The 18656-nt window shown below is 50.1% G+C and overlaps 1 protein-coding gene across 1 annotated transcript; it reads left to right on the plus strand.

The window, feature by feature from the left end:
* SIN3B (SIN3 transcription regulator family member B) lies at positions 1-12506 on the plus strand. The gene is made up of 19 exons (XM_064396339.1): positions 1-150; positions 730-836; positions 1606-1759; positions 2741-3004; positions 3357-3500; positions 3709-3831; positions 4307-4396; positions 4641-4759; positions 5387-5594; positions 6216-6332; positions 6668-6906; positions 7410-7593; positions 7841-8435; positions 9347-9516; positions 10260-10433; positions 10710-10802; positions 11059-11153; positions 11573-11777; positions 12188-12506. The coding sequence occupies exons 1-19, from the start codon at positions 43-45 to the stop codon at positions 12416-12418; spliced, it is 3420 nt and encodes a 1139-aa protein (XP_064252409.1). The 5' UTR covers positions 1-42; the 3' UTR covers positions 12419-12506.
* The last annotated feature ends 6150 nt before the right edge of the window (positions 12507-18656 follow it).

The raw sequence follows: 18656 nt of genomic DNA on the forward strand, positions 1-18656 counted from the left end.
GCGCGCGCCGCCCGGGGCCGCGCTCGGCCGCCCGACTCCAACATGGCGGCGGGGGGCGGCGGCGGCGGCCGCGGGGCCGGCGGGGGCAGCGCCCCGCGCTGGGGCGGCGGCGGCGGCCGGGCCGCGCCGCACGAGAAGCTGCCGGTGCACGTGAGTGCGGGGGCCGCCCCGGCGGCCGCCATCGCCCCTTCCCCACCCTCCCCGCCCCCGCCGATGGCCGCTCCTCGCCCCCCCGGGACGGCCCCGCCCGCCCCCGCCGTGACCTGCGCTGTCCCGGCCGCGGTGCCGAGCTCGCCCCTCGGGGCTGGTCCCTCACCCGCCGGTATCGGGGGGTGTCCCGGGGGCTTGTCCCCCTCGCGCCGGGGGTTCCCCGCCCTCCTCCGCCGGCTCCGTGGGGTCCCCTGGGGCCGCATCCCGTTCCCCCGGTACCGTGTCCCGTTCCCCCGGTGCCGTGAGGGCTCCCCGGGCCTGTTCCCCTTTCCCCGGGCCGTGCCCCTCTCCCCGGCCCTGCTGTTCTCTCTGGTACCGCGGTATCCTCCCCGGGGACCGGTTCCCGGCTCCCCGGTGCCGTGCCCCGCTCCGTGCCCTGACACCCCCGGGGAGCCACCGGGGCCTGCGGCCCCTCACCGGTACCGAGTGCCCCCCGCCGGTGCTGCGGGGCTCCCCCGGGGCCCGGTCCCACCCCCGGAGTGTCTGGGGGCTCCAGGGCTCAGCGTGCTCTCCCCGCAGGTGGAGGATGCCCTTTCCTACCTGGACCAGGTGAAGATTCGCTTTGGCAGCGACCCTGCCACCTACAACGGCTTCCTGGAGATCATGAAGGAGTTCAAGAGCCAGAGGTAAAGCCAAGGTCCTGCACCCCAGGGTGCTCCAGGGAGCTCCTCAGCCTTTCACAGAGCCCCAGAACATCCTGAGCTGGGAGGGTCCCCCAGGGATGCTCAGCCCAGCCCCTGTCCCTGCACAGCCACCCCAAAAATCCCACCCTGAGCATCCCTGAGAGCTCCTGGAGCTCTGGCAGCCTTGGGAGCATTCCCTGGGCAGCCTGGGCAGTGCCAACACCTTTAGGGGCAAGAACCTTTCCCTGAGCTCCATGCCAAGCCCTGCCACAGCTCCAGCTGTTCCCTTGGGTCTCAGCCTTTGTGTGGTCTCTCTGCCTGGCAGAGCCCCCCAGCCTTCACCCCATCATTCCCCCTCTGCACACTCACTGCCCTGTGCCCCAGTGGTGCAGTCCTGTGAAGCTGGAGTACTTCTGCCCATCCCATCATTTTCCAGAGGTGAAATCCACAGGAGAAAGCAAATCTGCTTTTGCTTTCCACTCTGAAACACACATCTGGGAAATAAGTGAAGCAGCCTGAGCAGAAGCTGTGACCTGCCAGCCCTGGAGATGTTGTCTGTCCTGCCCCTTTGCCAAGCTGCACACTCCTCTCTCCTCTCCATGGGTAACATCCCAGGGTGAAGCTGCAGTGCTCATTCCTTCTAATTTGGCTACTTTTTTTAAAAATAATTGCATCCCTAAGTTACCAGATACTTCACATTTCTCTTGGCATTTTCTGAGCTTGACTTGTGTTTCTGATTTGGATACAAGTAACAAACCCCTCTCAATTTTAGCATTGACACACCTGGAGTCATCCGACGTGTTTCTCAGCTTTTCCATGAGCATCCTGACCTCATTGTAGGATTCAATGCATTTCTTCCTCTGGGCTACAGGATAGAGATTCCAAAGAATGGGAAATTAAGTATACAGTCACCTTTGAATAGTCAGGTAGGTCACAGAGCTCTCATTCTCTAAATAAACTGTTCCATGTGTCACTGGACATGTCTGCACAGTTTAGGCTGTGGAGATTTATGTGTAGTGCACGTTGCTGTTGTTTTTAGATGGTTTTCAAACCTGTCATAATGGGTGTAATATAAATTTAAATGTTTATTCAAAGAATCATAGAGTACTTTAGATTGGAAGGGGCCTTAAAGGTCACCTGGTTCCAACTCCTAATTTATTCTCAAACCAAGTAGTTTGACTTACACAGGAATGATGATTCTGCATGGAAACACCACTGCAACACCAGACATTTCAGTCGTGTTTGGAAACTGAAATTGGAATTTCTCAGTCTTCCACTGAGAAACCAGGAAACTTGCTTAGGAAACAGGCAAAAGAACTGTGAAATCATTAAATTGTTTAACTTGGGAAAGATCTATAAGATTATGGACTCCCCATCAAGTACTGTGGGTATTAAACACACTTGCTGGGATGCAGATGGGTGTTGCCCCTGCTTGTTTTTTGTTATTATTTGTGGTTGTGGAGCTGAAACAGAACCATACATGAATTCTGCTGATAAACTTGTGGTTTAACTCCAGTTAGCAGCAGGAACTACCTTTTAAATCTCAGCTCCCTCAGATCTCTGTTACTTAGGAATTAACACCTGTAAGGGTGTTATGTTTAATATGCCCCTTAAAACTGGCAGCAGAACCTGCACTGGTGTTTGGTGCAGCCTCTCAAGTAAGGCCAGTAAGGCTGTGACAGCCACAAATCAGGTGGTTCCTACACCAGGGAGAACTTCAGACATTATTTTAACTAGTGGAGTTAATAAACCAGGTAGGGAAATTATTTGGTGACTGAAAAACTTTTCCTTCCTTCTTCACGTGACAATGTTTTTTAGCTGGAGACCTTGCCAGCACTGCTGCTGGGTTGTTGTTGAGCTGCTCCCTGATCTTTTTCCAACCCATCTCGTGTGTCCTGTGCCCCCAGGTGCCCCCAGAGCCTGTTCCCAGTGCACTCCCTGGCAGTGGGCTGGTCTTGCACTACTCCCAGGAGAATTCCCACAACCACAGCGACTGCTCCGAGGAGTTCCGGCAGCAGCTTCCCTACAAAGAAGATAAATCTCAAATTCCCTTGGAATCTGATTCTGTGGAGTTCAATAATGCCATCAGTTATGTGAATAAGATCAAAACACGTTTCCTTGACCATCCAGAGATTTACAGATCCTTTCTAGAAATTCTTCACACTTACCAGGTAAAAAAGTCTCCTGTGGAGGAGGCAGTGGGTTGGCACTGGTGCTGTTGTCAGATTTAATCTCTGACTTAGAGTTCCCAAGGACTTGTCTTCATAGATATTCACAGGAAATGACAAAAAGTGAGAAAACTGTGGAACTTTGTGGGGTATAAAGATGTTGTAGCCAGCCCTGTCCTTACTCACCTTCAGTTGATTTTGTGATCCTGTGTGTGAGAGGAGGCTCTGTAAGAACCTGGGGCTGCCTCAGAGTCCTTTCAAGTTCTGTGGCATTTGTGGTTTTGGCTCAGGGTGAGTTTTCTGGCAGAGTGGAGGATCTTTTGACTCTGTTGAACATCTGTGTGTATCTTTTCAGAAAGAGCAGCTGAACACCAAGGGCCGACCCTTCCGGGGCATGTCAGAGGAGGAAGTGTTCACTGAAGTGGCCAATCTGTTCCGGGGACAGGAGGATCTGCTCTCAGAGTTTGGACAGTTCCTCCCAGAGGCAAAAAGGTCTTTGGTATGTGCTGAGAGCAGGGCAGGATATTGAATGCTCTTTCTGCATGTAGAATATTCAAAACATGGAAAATCAAACAGCCAGTAATGAACATTGCTCCTCTTCATGGTTTGGATTTTCTCAGAACAGGTGACTTAACCACGTGCTCTGTGTCCTGTTAGGACTCTTTGTTTGTGAGGAGAATGTTGAAATCATTATTTATTTACTTCAGTTCACAGGAAATGGACCATGTGAAGTGAACAGTGTCCAGAAAACTGAGCATGAGAAGAATCTGGAGCACAGCAAGAAGCGATCCAGGCCGCTGCTGCTGCGTCCTGTTTCTGGCCCAGCAAAGGTATCTTTCAGCAAGTAAAAACTTAGAATAACCTCATATTACTTGTGCTTAGTAATTGCTGAGATAAAGGTGTAATGAGTAGTATCTTTGATGTATGTAGGTGTATGAGAAAAAAAATTTTGAGTTATTTTAATTGCTGTAGAAAAAGGGAATTTTTAATGCATTTTGAAATGTGTGTGGTAACATGTTTGATACTAAATATCCCAAGCTTCTGTGCTAAGTGGTGGCCCTGGTAGGGGACAGTTTTTTGCTTCTATGCAGAATCTCAAGTGATTCTCTTTTTTTGTTGTTTCTTCTTAGCTGGGAGACAAATTTGACAGAGATTGCTGTGAGGACGTGACACAGCAGTGCCAGATCACTGCTGGGGAAATACAGGGTCTCAGCCTTTGCAGGGAACTGTTCTGTGTCAACAGAGTGGAATTTGATGGCATTTGAGTCACAGCATTTTAAATATAACTGCTTGTTCTTTTAACAGAAGAAAATGAAGCTGCGAGGTACCAAAGATCTGTCAGTCGCAACAGTGGGGAAATATGGGACACTGCAAGAGTTTTCCTTCTTTGACAAGGTCAGTATTTGTCCTTTTCCCACATTCTCTGGACTTATCTTCAGCCTTTTACATGGTTGTTAATTTGTTGGTTTTCTATACAACTTGTGTGTCAGCACTTAAGACATTCCCTGACTTTTCAGGTAGAGAAAGACCAACAAAAATTAAAATAGGTGGGTTTGGAAGATGAATAGACTGATAATGAATAATTTTCTCAATACAAGTGGCATTCAGGTGCTGTGATCATCTCTCCAAACTGCTGCAGGTGCGCAGGGTGCTCAAGAGCCAGGAGGTTTATGAAAATTTTCTGCGTTGCATTGCTCTCTTCAACCAGGAGTTGGTCTCTGGCTCTGAGTTGCTCCAGCTGGTTACACCCTTTTTAGGGTAAGTTACTAACTTACCTCTCTGCCATGTGGTACTTTGTAGGTCCTACTCTTGTTATTTTTTTGAGCACATTGTGAAGTTTTTTACAGAAGTTTTGTATTTAATTTAGATGTATTTCCTGGGTAGCAGGTAAGAAAATTAAGTTTGATCTAGTAATAAAATCTGAACCTTTAAATTTATCTATACAGCTCTTAACGAGTGTTGTGAGGAAGATATTTTCCTCTGTCGTTCACACTTCCCATTTAATATCTCAAAGAGTAATAAAGGTATAAACATGAAATCTGAGAACAGGGCTGTGAGAAGGATAAACAGCTCCAGCTCTGCTGTGAGCCTCCTGAGCTGTTTGGCTTGCAGCAGAACAGGGAGAGTCAAATGGCAAGGATCAGTTTCTCCTCAGGCACTTAAGGGGAGTGTTTGTGTGGTGAAGGGAAATAATTTTCCTACCTTAAGTGAAAAAAGCAAACCCTAGAGCAATTCAGAGAGAATGATAACAGAGGTGAGATGTTGGTGAAAGATTTCTCCCTGCACTGCTGAGTTTGTTTAGATATCTCTGCCTCCCTTTCATGACATGCATTAACCACCCTAAACCTGTCACACTGAAATAACAAAATACTTGTGTTTTTGAAGGAAATTCCCAGAACTCTTTGCACAGTTCAAGTCCTTCCTTGGTGTGAAAGAGCTTTCCTTTGCTTCTCCGCTGAGCGACCGCTCCGGGGATGGAATGAGCCGGGAAATCGATTACGCGTCCTGCAAACGCATCGGATCCAGCTACAGGGCTCTCCCAAAAACCTACCAGCAGCCAAAGTGCAGTGGGAGAACAGCCATTTGCAAGGAGGTACTCTGGGGTCAGGCTGTTCAATCCCTGAACACGCATAGAAATTGGAGTGGGGCGGTTCGTGCCACAGCTGCTGCATGTGGAGTCCCCTTTTCAGTGCTAATTCAATTTATTCAGCCAATCTATTGAAATAATACCCACATTCCACTAATTTTATCTAAACCTCTCTCAAATCACATCTCCAATACGTTTTGAGTCTGCGTGCAGACAGAAATTTATTCCTATAGACAGAAAAGAATATTGAATATCCTGAATTAATTTTCTATCAGTGGGCCAGTATGGCCTTTGGGAACATTTTTTCTCTGGAAGAGCCTCATGAGACAGTGGCTGAGGTGCCATTCCTGCTGTTGTGGGGAGCACTGCCTCCTTTATTTACAGCTGCTGATCACTGCAGAGTGATCTCTGTTTATGAGGTGATAGTGAAGGTGTTACTGAGTTTTCTGTGGCCCTGCAGTTCCACACAGACCTCAAATCTGGGGAGCAGTGACCTGGAAATTAGGCCTGGAATGTCCTACAGAACCTCAGGAAAGAACTATGCAAAAAGACAAGGGAGAGAACCCCATGAGACCAGCTCTGGGCTCACAAGGCCCTGCTCAATGTCATGTCTCTGCACTGTTGCAGGTGTTAAATGATACCTGGGTTTCGTTTCCATCCTGGTCTGAAGACTCCACTTTTGTCAGCTCCAAGAAGACTCCATATGAGGAGCAGCTGCACCGCTGCGAGGACGAGCGCTTTGAGGTACCTGTGCTGCTGAGCCCCCTTTCTGCTCCCTCAGAAAGCAAAACCTCTGGATTTTGCTGAACTAATTAGTGGCCAGTTCCTGAAAGTTCTATTGGCTTTTGTTGGTTTGAGATGGAGTTTGGTGTGCTGTGCTTGGAGTCTAATAGTTCTTCCTAGGCATGAATCCAGTTCTAAATTGTGTGTGACCTTTGGGAGAGCTGGCAGAGGTCTGTTCCAGTAAAAACCTTCCTGCTGCTTCCTGGCTCCACCCCGTGGGGCTGGAACACCTTCCACAAACCTGGGCTGTTCCTGCTCTGCCTGTTCTGACACTGATTTCTGGGCACTCTCAACAGCTGGATGTTGTCCTGGAGACCAATTTAGCCACAATCCGTGTGCTGGAGAGTGTGCAGAAAAAGCTGTCCCGCCTGACCCAGGAGGACCAGGAGAAGTTTCGCCTGGATGATTGCTTGGGAGGAACCTCAGAGGTGATCCAGCGCCGGGCCATCTATCGCATCTACGGTGACAAAGCACCAGAGATCATCGAGAGCCTGAAGAAAAACCCAGTCACTGCTGTCCCTGTGGTTCTTAAGAGGTAATTCCCATGGTGCTGTGTTCTTTAAGAAGCTGAAAAAGGATTTTTAAAGCAGTTTTAAAAAATAAAATGTGAGGATGTAGCCTCAGCCTGCACTGCTGGAAGTTCTGGTTGGACATCAGGGGGAATTTCTTCACAGAAATAAATGGTTGTTAAACATTGGAAGGGGGTGTTCAGGGAGGTGGTGGAGTCCCCATCCCTGGAGCTGTTCAAAAATCAGCTGGATATGGCACTTGCTGCTCTGGTCTGGTTGATAAAGCAGTGATTGGTCAAAGGTCAGACTTGATGATCTCAGAGGTCTTCTCCAACCTAAATGGTTTTGTGATTCTGTAGGTGTTGTTTCAACTCATTATCACTGATTGTGCTTTCTCAAATTTATTTATTGCTTCCAGGAATCAGTTCTAGTTTACCACTGATAATTTCTTCCTGCACCACACTGAAATGTTTTGGGTGTGTTTCTGTGCCTGTCTGTCTAAACTGATGTAGATTGTTAATTTATGCAGATTGAAAGCAAAAGAGGAAGAATGGAGGGAGGCCCAGCAGGGCTTCAACAAGATTTGGAGGGAGCAGTATGAGAAGGCCTATCTGAAATCCCTGGACCACCAGGCTGTCAACTTCAAGCAGAATGACACCAAAGCTCTGCGCTCCAAGAGCTTGCTGAATGAAATTGAGAGTGTCTATGATGAGGTGGGTATGACAGGGAGTGAGCCCTCCTCCATTCCCTCCCTTGCTGGTGTGACCCAGGTGTGTCCATAGCACCTGGGACCGTGTGGAAGTGGTTGGAAATCAGATCAAAACCAGCTGTGGAAATCACCAACCAGTGGTTGGAAATCAGCTGTCCCAAGCACAGTGTTACACTGGCTTATTCCTCCTGGCAGAAATGCTCTTGAGCATGCATTGGAAGGATCTTTATCTTTTTGTGTCTTGATTACAGCACCAGGAGCAGCATTCAGAGGGGAGGAGTTCATCCACCAACGAGCCTCATCTTATCTTCATCTATGAAGACAAGCAGATTTTGGAAGATGCAGCATCTCTTATCAGCTATTACGTGAAAAGGCAGCCCACCATCCAAAAGGAGGATCAGGCAACCATCAGGCAGATTGTGCATCACTTCATACCTGAGCTGTTCTTCTCTCAGCCACCTGAACACAACATTTCTGAGGAATCAACAGATGAGGACAGAGAAAACCACCAGGGGCAGAACCTGGATACTCCTGAGCTGCGGAAAAAACACGTGCCTGGGCCTCCAAGCAGTCCTTTGGAGACCAAAGCAACCTTCTGTGATGTGACAGCTGCCGAGCCCCACAACACCCTGGATGATGTTTACAGCCTCTTCTTTGTCAATAATAATTGGTATTTCTTCCTGCGCCTTCACCAGACTCTGTGCTCCAGGCTCCTAAAGATTTATCGCCAGGCCCAGAAGCAGCTTCTGGAATATCGGACTGAGAAAGAGAGAGAGAAGCTCCTCTGTGAAGGGAGGAAAGAAAAAACCAATGATCCAGCCATGGAGCTAAGACTGAAACAACCAAGTAAGGATAATGCAGGGCTTAGTTCATTCATAATGCTCTGGGTGCCAGTGCTCCATTGTGTATGTCTGAGTCACCAGGGCCAGCAGGCAGCTCTGTGAGGGGTGTGGAGGTGCAATCCTCTGCTGTGTTGGTGAGTTGTGGACACAGCTCCTTCAGCAGGGCAGTCAGGGTGTCACAGGCTGCTTCACAGAGTCTTCCTGCCAGCCCTTCCTGTGCTCAGGTGTTCTCAGGTACCTCACTTTAGGAATCCGTTACTTTGATTTACAATGGAAACAGCCCCACAAAGAAATAGTTATTGCCCAGGGCAGTCCTGGAAGTGCATGAGGAAAACTGTCCCAGCCTGTCAGGGGAGCTAGCAGGGATCTGCCTGTCTGTGATGTCACTTTTCTGCAGTGGGTTTTGTGGATGAGGAAAACTGTCCCAGCCTGTCAGGGCAGCTGGCAGGGATCTGCCTGTCTGTGATGTCACTTTTCTGCAGTGGGTTTTATGGATGAGGAAAACTGTCCCAGCCTGTCAGGGCACCTGGCAGGGATCTGCCTGTCTGTGATGTCCCTTTTCTGCAGTGGGTTTTGTGGATGAGGAAAACTGTCCCTGCCTGTCAGGGCAGCTGGCAGGGATCTGCCTGTCTGTGATGTCACTCTCTGCACTGGGTTTTGTGGATGAGGAAAACTGTCCCTGCCTGTCAGGGCAGCTGGCAGGGATCTGCCTGTCTGTGTTGTCACTCTCTGCAGTGGGTTTTGTGGATGAGGAAAACTGTCCCAGCCTGTCAGGGCAGCTGGCAGGGATCTGCCTGTCTGTGTTGTCACTCTCTGCACTGGGTTTTGTGGTTCTTGTGCAGTGCTGCCTCTTGCACTGCTTGACTTCACTCTGCCTGTTCTGTGTGTGAAATGAGCTTGCTTTGCCCTGGCCAGGTGAGGTGGAGCTGGAGGAGTACTACCCAGCCTTCCTGGACATGGTGAGGAGCCTGCTGGACGGGAACATCGACCCCACGCAGTACGAGGACACCCTGCGGGAGATGTTCACCATCCACGCCTACATCGGCTTCACCATGGACAAGCTGGTGCAGAACATCGTGCGCCAGGTGAGCCTGGGCTGGGCTGCTCATCTCCCTCACACACAGCCAGCCTTCTCCCAGTGCCTGCACTGAGCTCAGAGCAAATCCAGAGAAAAGTTAGATCTGACAGGGAAACGCCCCAGCAGAAATTTAGTGACAGAATTTGGCTTCCATACAAAAAACGTCTTAGGGGATTTATTCTTTCTGGTCTTTCCCAATGTTTTTTTGAGTTCCAGTCTTTTCAAAATTCTGCCATGATCAAAATATATCTAAGGCAACACAAAAAATGTCAGGTCCTTCTTACTCAAATCTGTCTTCCAGCTGTAGCTTTCTAGTTAAGGCACATCAGCTCCTCTCCTCTCCTCTCCTCTCCTCTCCTCTCCTCTCCTCTCCTCTCCTCTCCTCTCCTCTCCTCTCCTCTCCTCTCCTCTCCTCTCCTCTCCTCTCCTCTCCTCTCCTCTCCTCTCCTCTCCTCTCCTCTCCTCTCCTCTCCTCTCCTCTCCTCTCCTCTCCTCTCCTCTCCTCTCCTCTCCTCTCCTCTCCTCTCCTCTCCTCTCCTCTCCCCTCCCCTCCCCTCCCCTCCCCTCCCCTCCCCTCCCCTCCCCTTTATTGCAAAGTCATGAGAAAGAGAGGGAAATGTGGGAAGTCTCTGGAGTTTGCTGCTTCAGCTGAGTGTGATGCCATGCTGAATTTTACACTCCTTTCATGACACACTGGAGTTAACTCTTGGCCCAGGCTTGCTGACTGAATTCCCCCTTTTTTAATGGAAGCTTCACCATCTAGTGAGCGATGACATCTGCTTGAAGGTGGTTGAGCTCTACCTGAACGAGAGGAAGCGAGGAGCTGCTGGGGGTAATTTGTCATCCCGCTGTGTCCGGGCAGCAAAGGAGACCAGCTACCAGTGGAAGGCTGAACGGTGCATGGCAGATGAGAACTGCTTCAAGGTGAGACCTTGCTGCCAGGGAACTTCACAGAATCACTGAAAAACTTCAGAAAATCTCCCAGGTGGTACTTCACCTGGGAGAAGCTGGGTTTGGAAGCTCCAAGGTGAGAGAGTGAAGGTACCAAAATCAGAGCACAGACAGTGAGGAGACATTGTGGCTCGCTGAGAAGCCCTGCTGCTTCTCTCCTAGCTTCTATTTGTTGTCCAAATGACTTGTGAATATGCAGCATTTTATTGTGAACCCCTGTGGCAAATATTTTCTGTAACTTTATCACAGGTCATGTTTCTCCAGAGGAAAGGACAGGTGATCATGACCATTGAGCTGCTGGATACAGAAGAAACCCAGACAGAAGATCCTGTGGAGGTCCAGGTAACACCACAATCACCGTAGGGTCTGTGTACCACAGAGAAGAATGCTTTCCCTGCTTTATTGTTCCAAACTGTGAGGCTTTGCCAGGAGGACAAGTTTGCCAGGAGGGTGGGCAGATGACTGAAATGGTACATTAGCAAAAGAGTATCAACCTAAATCAGCCTCAGAACAATCAGCTTGGAAATAAACAGGTTCTTTGCAGTGATGTTTGTCCTGATGAAGTGAAATCTCACTGGAACTTGTCTCCCTTGTGCAGCACCTGGCAAACTACATGGAGCAGTACGTTGGGGTGGAAGGAGCTCCCAACAACCAGAACGATGGCTTCCTCCTGAAACCAGTCTTTCTGCAAAGGTGAGCTGCCCTGAGCCACACCTGCAGCAGCTGCTGCTGCTGCTGCCTCCTCCCTGCCCGTGTGCCAGGGGCTTTGGGTGATGTGCCAGCCCTGGGGGAATGCACTCACCTTTGAGGGGCTGCTCCAGGCCAGTGAGCTGCATGGGAATGCTGAAGGAGAAATTTATGACCACTGCACTGAGATTTGTTCATGGAACTGTGTTTGGAATGAAGCAGGATGGACTCTGGATGGGATCTTGGGTCTACTTTGTTCCCATTTCACTAAATATTTGTCAGAGGGTACAGAGGAAAATCCCGGAGAGAGCCTGAAAAACAAAACGTGCAAATACAAGTCCCATCCTTGTGCTGTGAGCCCTGTCAGCTGAGGAGGGCACTTCACCGGGTGTGACACATGCTTTGTCATCCTTGTTTTGCTCCAGAAACCTGAAGAAGTTTCGCAAGTGGCAGTGCAAGCAGGTGAGGGCCCTGCGCAGCGAGGTCAAGAGCTCCTGGAAGCGGCTGATCGGGGTGGAGAGCGCCTGCAACGTCGACTGCCGCTTCAAGCTCAACACCCACAAGATGATGTTCATCATGAACTCCGAGGATTACATGTACAGGAGGGGAGCTCTCTGCAGAGCCAAGCAGGTACATCTCCCTTTTGCTCCCTCTGCAGCCCAGGTGGTAGCAGAGGTTGGGGGTGGGAGGCAAAATGCAGGTACCAATAATTCCGATTCCACAATACCAGTTGCAGGAATTGTGGCTGAATTCCTGCAAGCTGCACCCAAAAGTTACTGCTCTGTGTTGGGTGTAACACAGAGGAGAGCTGCTAAATGCTCTGTACTTTGGATTAGTTTAGCAACCTTTTCTTTACACGCAAATTTTAAGCGGGAGTGGCAGCCATTAGGAAATAGGGGTGGTTAAACGGTCTGTGGTTTCCTGTTTCCGTTTGTGTTGTTCTCAAAGCATTGCACACTACTTGCACACCTCAGGTAGAGCAGAGGGCTTTGGCTTTTCCCCCAGGAGCCTCTCAGTGATCTTTACTGCCCTGCTCCCAGGTCCAGCCCGTGGTGCTGCTGAAGCACCACCAGCAGTTCGAGGAGTGGCACAACCGGTGGCTGGAGGAGAACGTGTCCATGGAGGCCGTGGACCTGGTTCAAGACTGGCTGATGGGGGATGAGGATGAGGAGATGGTGCCCTGCAAAACCACCTGTGAGACAGTGAATGTCCACGGGGTACCAGTGAACAGATACAGAGTCCAGTACAGCCGCCGTCCTGCTTCACCCTGAGCACCCAGACAAGGCAGAGCTCTGCTGGTGAAGCGCATTTACTATGAGAATAGTGGTGGGAATGCAATGTATGTATTAATGATATTTATCCAAGCAGCATTTTACTTTGGATTATCATGTATTTTCCATATGGCATAGACTTGTCTCCTTGCAGTGTAATCCTCCAGCCATCATGAAGAGACTTTGAAAAGCTTTTATGGGAAGGGGGCTCTTGGCATTGCCACACACTTTTTAGTAGTTTCCTGGCTTCAGGCCACTGCTGACCAGCTCAGTGAGGAGGTGAACTACCACTAGTGGCTTTGTTGGAGAGGTGGAGCTGGGCTGGTGTTTGAGCAGATGCTGGCAGCTGCTTCCACTTCCAAGGGTTTGATATTCCCTCTCTTCCTGACTGAGCTATCTTGGAGCCTGCAGAACTCTTCACTGTGCCCTGGGAATGCTAGAGGGGCCAAGAGCCCCTGACACAGGGAGGCTTCATTATCCCTGTGAACCAACAAGGCAACAAATGACTCTTGTTCCTGGTGCTCTGGTGAGAAAAATGCCAAAACTGACACGGGGATGGCCAGCACTCAAGGCTCTGATGCTCCCTCATCAACCAAGTGTTCAAGAGCATGAACTGAGGGGAAGAACCCTGAGCTGTGGTGCTGGGATGGGAGTGATGCCCAGCCAGAGATCCTCCAACTGCCAGCACTGCTTTGGGAACTGAGGAGCTACTGCAGACTCTGCCTTCCACAATATCCGTGGGGAGGAATGTCCATTGCGAGGTCTGGCTGGTTTTTGGGTTTGTGTTTTGCATGCTGGTGGGCAGCTCTGGAGCTGGGCGTTTCCCTGAGCGTGCCCTGCCCCCGGGGCTGCAGCACAGCGGTGACATCGGCAGATGGAGCTCCCGGAGCACAGCTGAGAGCCGAGCTCCGGCCCACGGACTCTGCTGTTTCTGCTGGGTCAGCACAGGCGCTGGGTTTGCGGGGACACACGGAAATCTGCGAGGAGCAGAGTGAGATCCAGCCACAACCATCCCAGACGAGCGTCCGTACTGCTATCGAAGCTTTTTTTGCCATGAAGCCTAACACAGCCTGCCCTGATCCGTGCAGAACACTACATCTGACTTAATCTAGTGAGAAATCAAGGAAATTTACTCGTGTCTGTCCTGCAGCCCCACTGTGACTTCACTCCTGTTTTTCAGGGGCCAAGGGCAAGCACGCTGTCCGTGGAGTGTATTACAAAATTAACATTTTTGAGGCATACCCAGCCTCCTTTCAGCTTTGCTTCCCAATTTTCCCTGGCTTTTGGGGCAATAACCCCCCCCCCACCCTGAAACTTTCTGTGGCTTTGATTTTTAGGTTATGATTTCTGCCAGACCTGAGGAGCAGCCTGTAGGATTTGTCCTGGGTTATTTCCACTGTACGACATTTGGTTTCGCAATTGTCTCACTTGACAGTAGAAAAATTGGCCTTTGGGGTATGTTTAATAGAAAACTGTCCCAAGTCTTTGTCTTTTTTGCAAAATAATCTGTGGGAGGGAAGGAGGGAGGCCACTCTCTGGCATTCGTGGCCACTTGCACAACCATGGCCAGCAGAGACTTTTCATCAAGAGCCCGTGCCCTCCTGGGCTGGGTCTCTGCTAAACTTTGGTCCTGAAATGATCTGAAGGTTCTTCCCCTGCCCTCATTGCAGTGATAAGAGACCACGAGGCTCTGCAAGGGCTGGGGGGAGCAGAGGGACAACCCAGTGCCAAGCACAGTGTCCCCCTTTCCCTTCCAGCCAGCTCACCAAAACACACCTCAGTCCTGCTCACCTCTCTGCTGTCTCCCAGTGGAGATGACAATTGTGCCAAATTTTATGGTTTTATGATACAGAAAACTGTTTACTAGAGAATAGGTGGCAACTTGTGGCTTAAAATGCATTTGATTCCAGGTGTCCCAAGGTGGGCAACACACCTGGGCACCGTCCTGTTCCATCACCCATTCTAAGTGTACTTCAGGTATTTTTAAGCATCCTTATTTTGTAAACCTTAATTTATAATCTGAACTGATTAAGCAAGACTTTTGCCCTTTACAGTGCTATTGTCTCAAAGCTGAGAGTAGCAAGGGATGTGAAGGGATTATCAGGCAGGTTTGAGAGGGGCTTGTTCATGTCTGAGGGTTTCAGCTGTGTATCTGCACGACCTTGAGTCAAGAGTTTGTTCTTCCATTTGTTTGAAGGATCTTTGCTTTTGGGCTTGTAATTGCTTTGCCAGCTCCTTGAATGTAGTTTTTTTTATATTTATTTGCACATTCAAGTAAAATAAAATATTGATTTTAAAAGTCTGCAGCTCTCACTGTTTTACGTTTCTTTCCAACTAATTTAAACTTTGTGATGACCCCCGGAATTGACTGTCTTTTACCTGAAACTGGATTTTAAATGGGAGAAAAATGGAAGGGTTGAAGTTCCTGGACAGGCTGCAGGGTGTGCTGGTGCAGCTGTGTGTCAGCAAGTGCTGTGTGAGGGTGTGAGCAGTGCACTGGCTGATGGAAAAGGGAAATACATTTCCTGCAAGCAGAGAAAAGCAAGAGGCTGCACTCACGTGGGAGCTGCCCAAACCCCTCCTGCAGCAGGGAGCCCAGGGGGTGGCACAGCTGCTCCACCAGAGAGGTCTCAAAAGCAAGCATTGGAAGGGCTGGAGTGTGCCAGGGCTTGGCATGGAGCTCAGGGCAAGGTTTTTGTCCCTGAGGGTGCTGGCACTGCCCAGGCTGCCCAGGGAATGCTCCCAAGGGTGCCAGAGCTCCAGGAGCTCTCAGGGCTGCTCAGGGTGGGGCTCTTGGGATGGCTGTGCAGGGACAGGGGCTGGATTTGATCCCTGAGGGCCCTTCCCAGCTCTGTGTCCTCTTCAGCTTTTCCCTGCCAGGCTCAGCGCTGTCTCACAAAGATGCAGGGCCAGGGGCTGCATTTGGTCCTTCTGGGATCCTCCAGCCCTGGAGTTGTGTCCTGGAGGCAGTGACTCCTTGCACCCTAGCAGCACCCATGCCAGAGGTGGGGCACAGGCCCCAGGAATCCCTCCCTGAACACAAGCAGGGCTCAAGAGAAGGGGCTGATTCCAGCTCCCAACCCCACAAGCACATCTGCTACAGGTTAAGACAACACAAACTGCAACCATGAAAATAACCCTCCACCCGCCTTTCCCCCAGCCTCCCCAAATTCCTGGCTAATAACATGTTGAACTGTGCTCCCTGTGAGCTCTGCACGACAAATGAATGAGTGGATTTTGCAAATGAAGCCGTGGTGATGTGACCCAGAGCTGATAGGAGTTTCCTTTACATCATCCCCAACACTTCCGTTGCCATAACAAAAGGCAGCTCTGCTCTCTGGGCAGCCCCCTGCTTGCTCACAGGGAAACAAACTGTTCTTCTCCCCATAACAATCCTCTGGTGCCTCGATTGCACAGAGTAATTGGATTAAAATGGTGGTGCTGGGGTCTCAGAGGACACAGCCCACTCTGCACAAGCCTTCTCTTGGCCCTCTCACAACGGGGATGTTCCCTGCACTGAGGGGAGGGACAGCCAGATGTGACATGAGAGCACTTGGAGATCTCAGGGAGTGGACAACAGCAAACAGCTTTAAAACATCCTTCAGGGTTGCAGGATGGAATAGGTATGAATGGTTTGCACAATTAAACTCAGAGTTGCTAAAGGGAGTACCTAAGGTCAGCATTTAACATTCCAGGATGTTTTTTATGTGTTTCCTCATCTCAGGGATGCACTGGAAGGGTCAGGCCTGTGAACCAGTGAGAGAATCTAAAACTGTGTGCAAACACTAATTGAGGTTTTCTTCATGTTTTAGCAATTCCTCTGGATTAGAACTAACTAATTCAATTTACAGACTAAATTAAAGTCTAGCAACTCTTAAACTGTGCTAAAGAATGAATCCAAAGGGTCCTGATCCAAAGGGAATGATGATGATGATGATGATGATGATGATGACAATGATGATGATGATGATGCTGTGTCAGACCAGGTAACCCCCACCCCACTGTCACTATCTTGCTGGGAAAGGCCCCCAAAAAGCTATTCCAGAACGCTGAGTTGTAGGAGTGTTAATAAGCTTCAAATATTCCTGGAAAATGCCTTCATGTGGATTTTATGGTGTGAAGTGAAAAGTGCCAGCTAGCAGAAGAACAGCTCTGACAAACTTCCCTCAGCAGGGTGAGGCTGAGGAGAATGTCTGGGGTCACCCAGGGTGGGATCCCAGAGGAACAGGAGAGCAGGAGGAGAGGAGGGGATTCCCTGGAGCCAAGCAGAGTCTCAGGCTGGCCCAGGGACAAAGAGGGGATCTCTGACAGAAATTTGAGGGCACCTTGAACATGCAGAGCCTGCAGAGCCAGCTCTCAGGAACCCCCTGGAGCTGCTGGAACAGAGCAGCCACAGTGAATTCCATCCTTTACCCACCACAGTTTGCTCATCCAAGCCTCCAAGATGTATGGGACAGGCCAGGTGGTGTTTGTACCCTCCCCCTGAGCTCTGAAATCCCCAGCCTGATTTCCAGCATTACATCTTTTGGGTTCAGAGCCACGGAATGGAAGAGCCCCTGCTCCCAGGAGATGATCTATTGCACAATGAATTACTTTAAAACCAAATTGTTACCCCACAGGGCAGGGATCACACGACTTAAAGAGATTTTAACAAGCCGTGACAAACCTCTGGCACTAGAATTTTCAGGCAAGCTGTTCTGCATCTAAGGCAGTCACTAAAGATCACACAGCATCTGAAAAATGAAGGATGCAGCGATGAGTAACCTCTCTCTGCTCCACTCCAGAGACCTGCCCATAGGAAGCAGGGCTGTGATTTGCACACTATCTGAACCTGATTATGGCTGATTTTTTGCATACAGAGCATGGAAAGGATCCTGGCTGAGGCATGGAAAATATGTGGCCACATGAGTCATTCTGCAATGGTTCATAAATCCTGAGAGAATCACAAAAGCAAAACATCTAACATTGCATCTTCCCTCTCCCTGCCAGTGGAACTCCACCTCTTGACACGCTCGGCACAAGGATGTGGGAATATGGTGAAAGCAAAGGAAATAGGATCATTTTCTCCTTGGAATAGAAGAATCTCATCAAACAGCAGCCAGGCTCAGATTTGCAACCTTCACAGAAGAGGCCATTCATGAGGCGAGGAGAAAGAAACGAGCTGCTCCTCAGGTTGCCAAACCAAATTTACAGTTCCTACTGCCTGGGCTCCAGCTCCTGTCCTTCCTTCCTTCCCTGCAGAGCCAGGCAAGGACTGCAGAGAAGAGCCCAAAGCTCAGCACCCTCCCAGCCATGACCTCCTGTCCCACTGGGCAGTGCACATGGCCAGGGCCACACTGGGGCTCTGAACAGGAGATGGGAGAGGATTTAGGAGCTTCCCAGAGCAGAGCACAGGAGGGATGTGCTCTGAGGGTTAGAGCAGAGGGGACCTGGCAGCAAAGGGTCTTAAGGCTCATTTAAGCTCTGCCAGTCCCTGTTACAGCATCATCTGAGTTGTCTGGGCACAACCAGCAGCTCCTTGTGCTGCTCTGGGTTCAGAGTAGGGATTGTGCAGGGTGGGACAGTTCAGCTCTGGGAAAAGGCAGCATTTTGTGGGGCAGGAGTGGCTGGAGCTCCCCATTATCTCCCCACCAGCAGGGATTTCCTGCGTGCCCTTTGCAGGCCCCTTTCCTTTCCTGCTGCTCTCCCTGTCCCAGTCTTTATCAGAGGAAGCAAAGCATCTCCCCTCTCTGCCACCCACCCTTGGTGTGTCATGGTGCTCCTGCTGCTGCTTTCCAGACAAAGAGCTCCAACCCAGAGGACTTTTAACCATCCTCTGCAGTAAAAGGTGCAGGAGCTTGGTGCTGTTTAGCCAGGAAGCAGAAGCAGGAGTAAAAAGGAATGAAAGGGAACTCTGAAGGGCCCAGCCTGACCTGGAGGCTGCAAGGCTGACACTAAAACCCTTCCTCTGCCAGAACACGAGTCTGCAGGAGCCCCCTGGAATCACTGGGAGATCTGTGGGATCTGCAGCTCTGGTGTCTGGGATATCTCCCTGTTTGTAGTACCAGCAAATGTTGTGACTCAGGCTTCAGGAAAAGACCTCAGCTCACCCACAGAGCCACTCAGGTCTCTGTCGTGGGAGGATGCTCAGCATTTCCATGGGCTGAGGTGCGTGAGTTCTGTTTGTGTGCAGCCTGCATCAAACCCCATCACATTTGCTATTTCCAGGAATATTCCAGAGCAGGAAGGAGACCCAGAT

Source organism: Passer domesticus, chromosome 21, assembly GCF_036417665.1.
Source record: "Passer domesticus isolate bPasDom1 chromosome 21, bPasDom1.hap1, whole genome shotgun sequence".
Classification (NCBI taxonomy): domain Eukaryota; kingdom Metazoa; phylum Chordata; class Aves; order Passeriformes; family Passeridae; genus Passer; species Passer domesticus.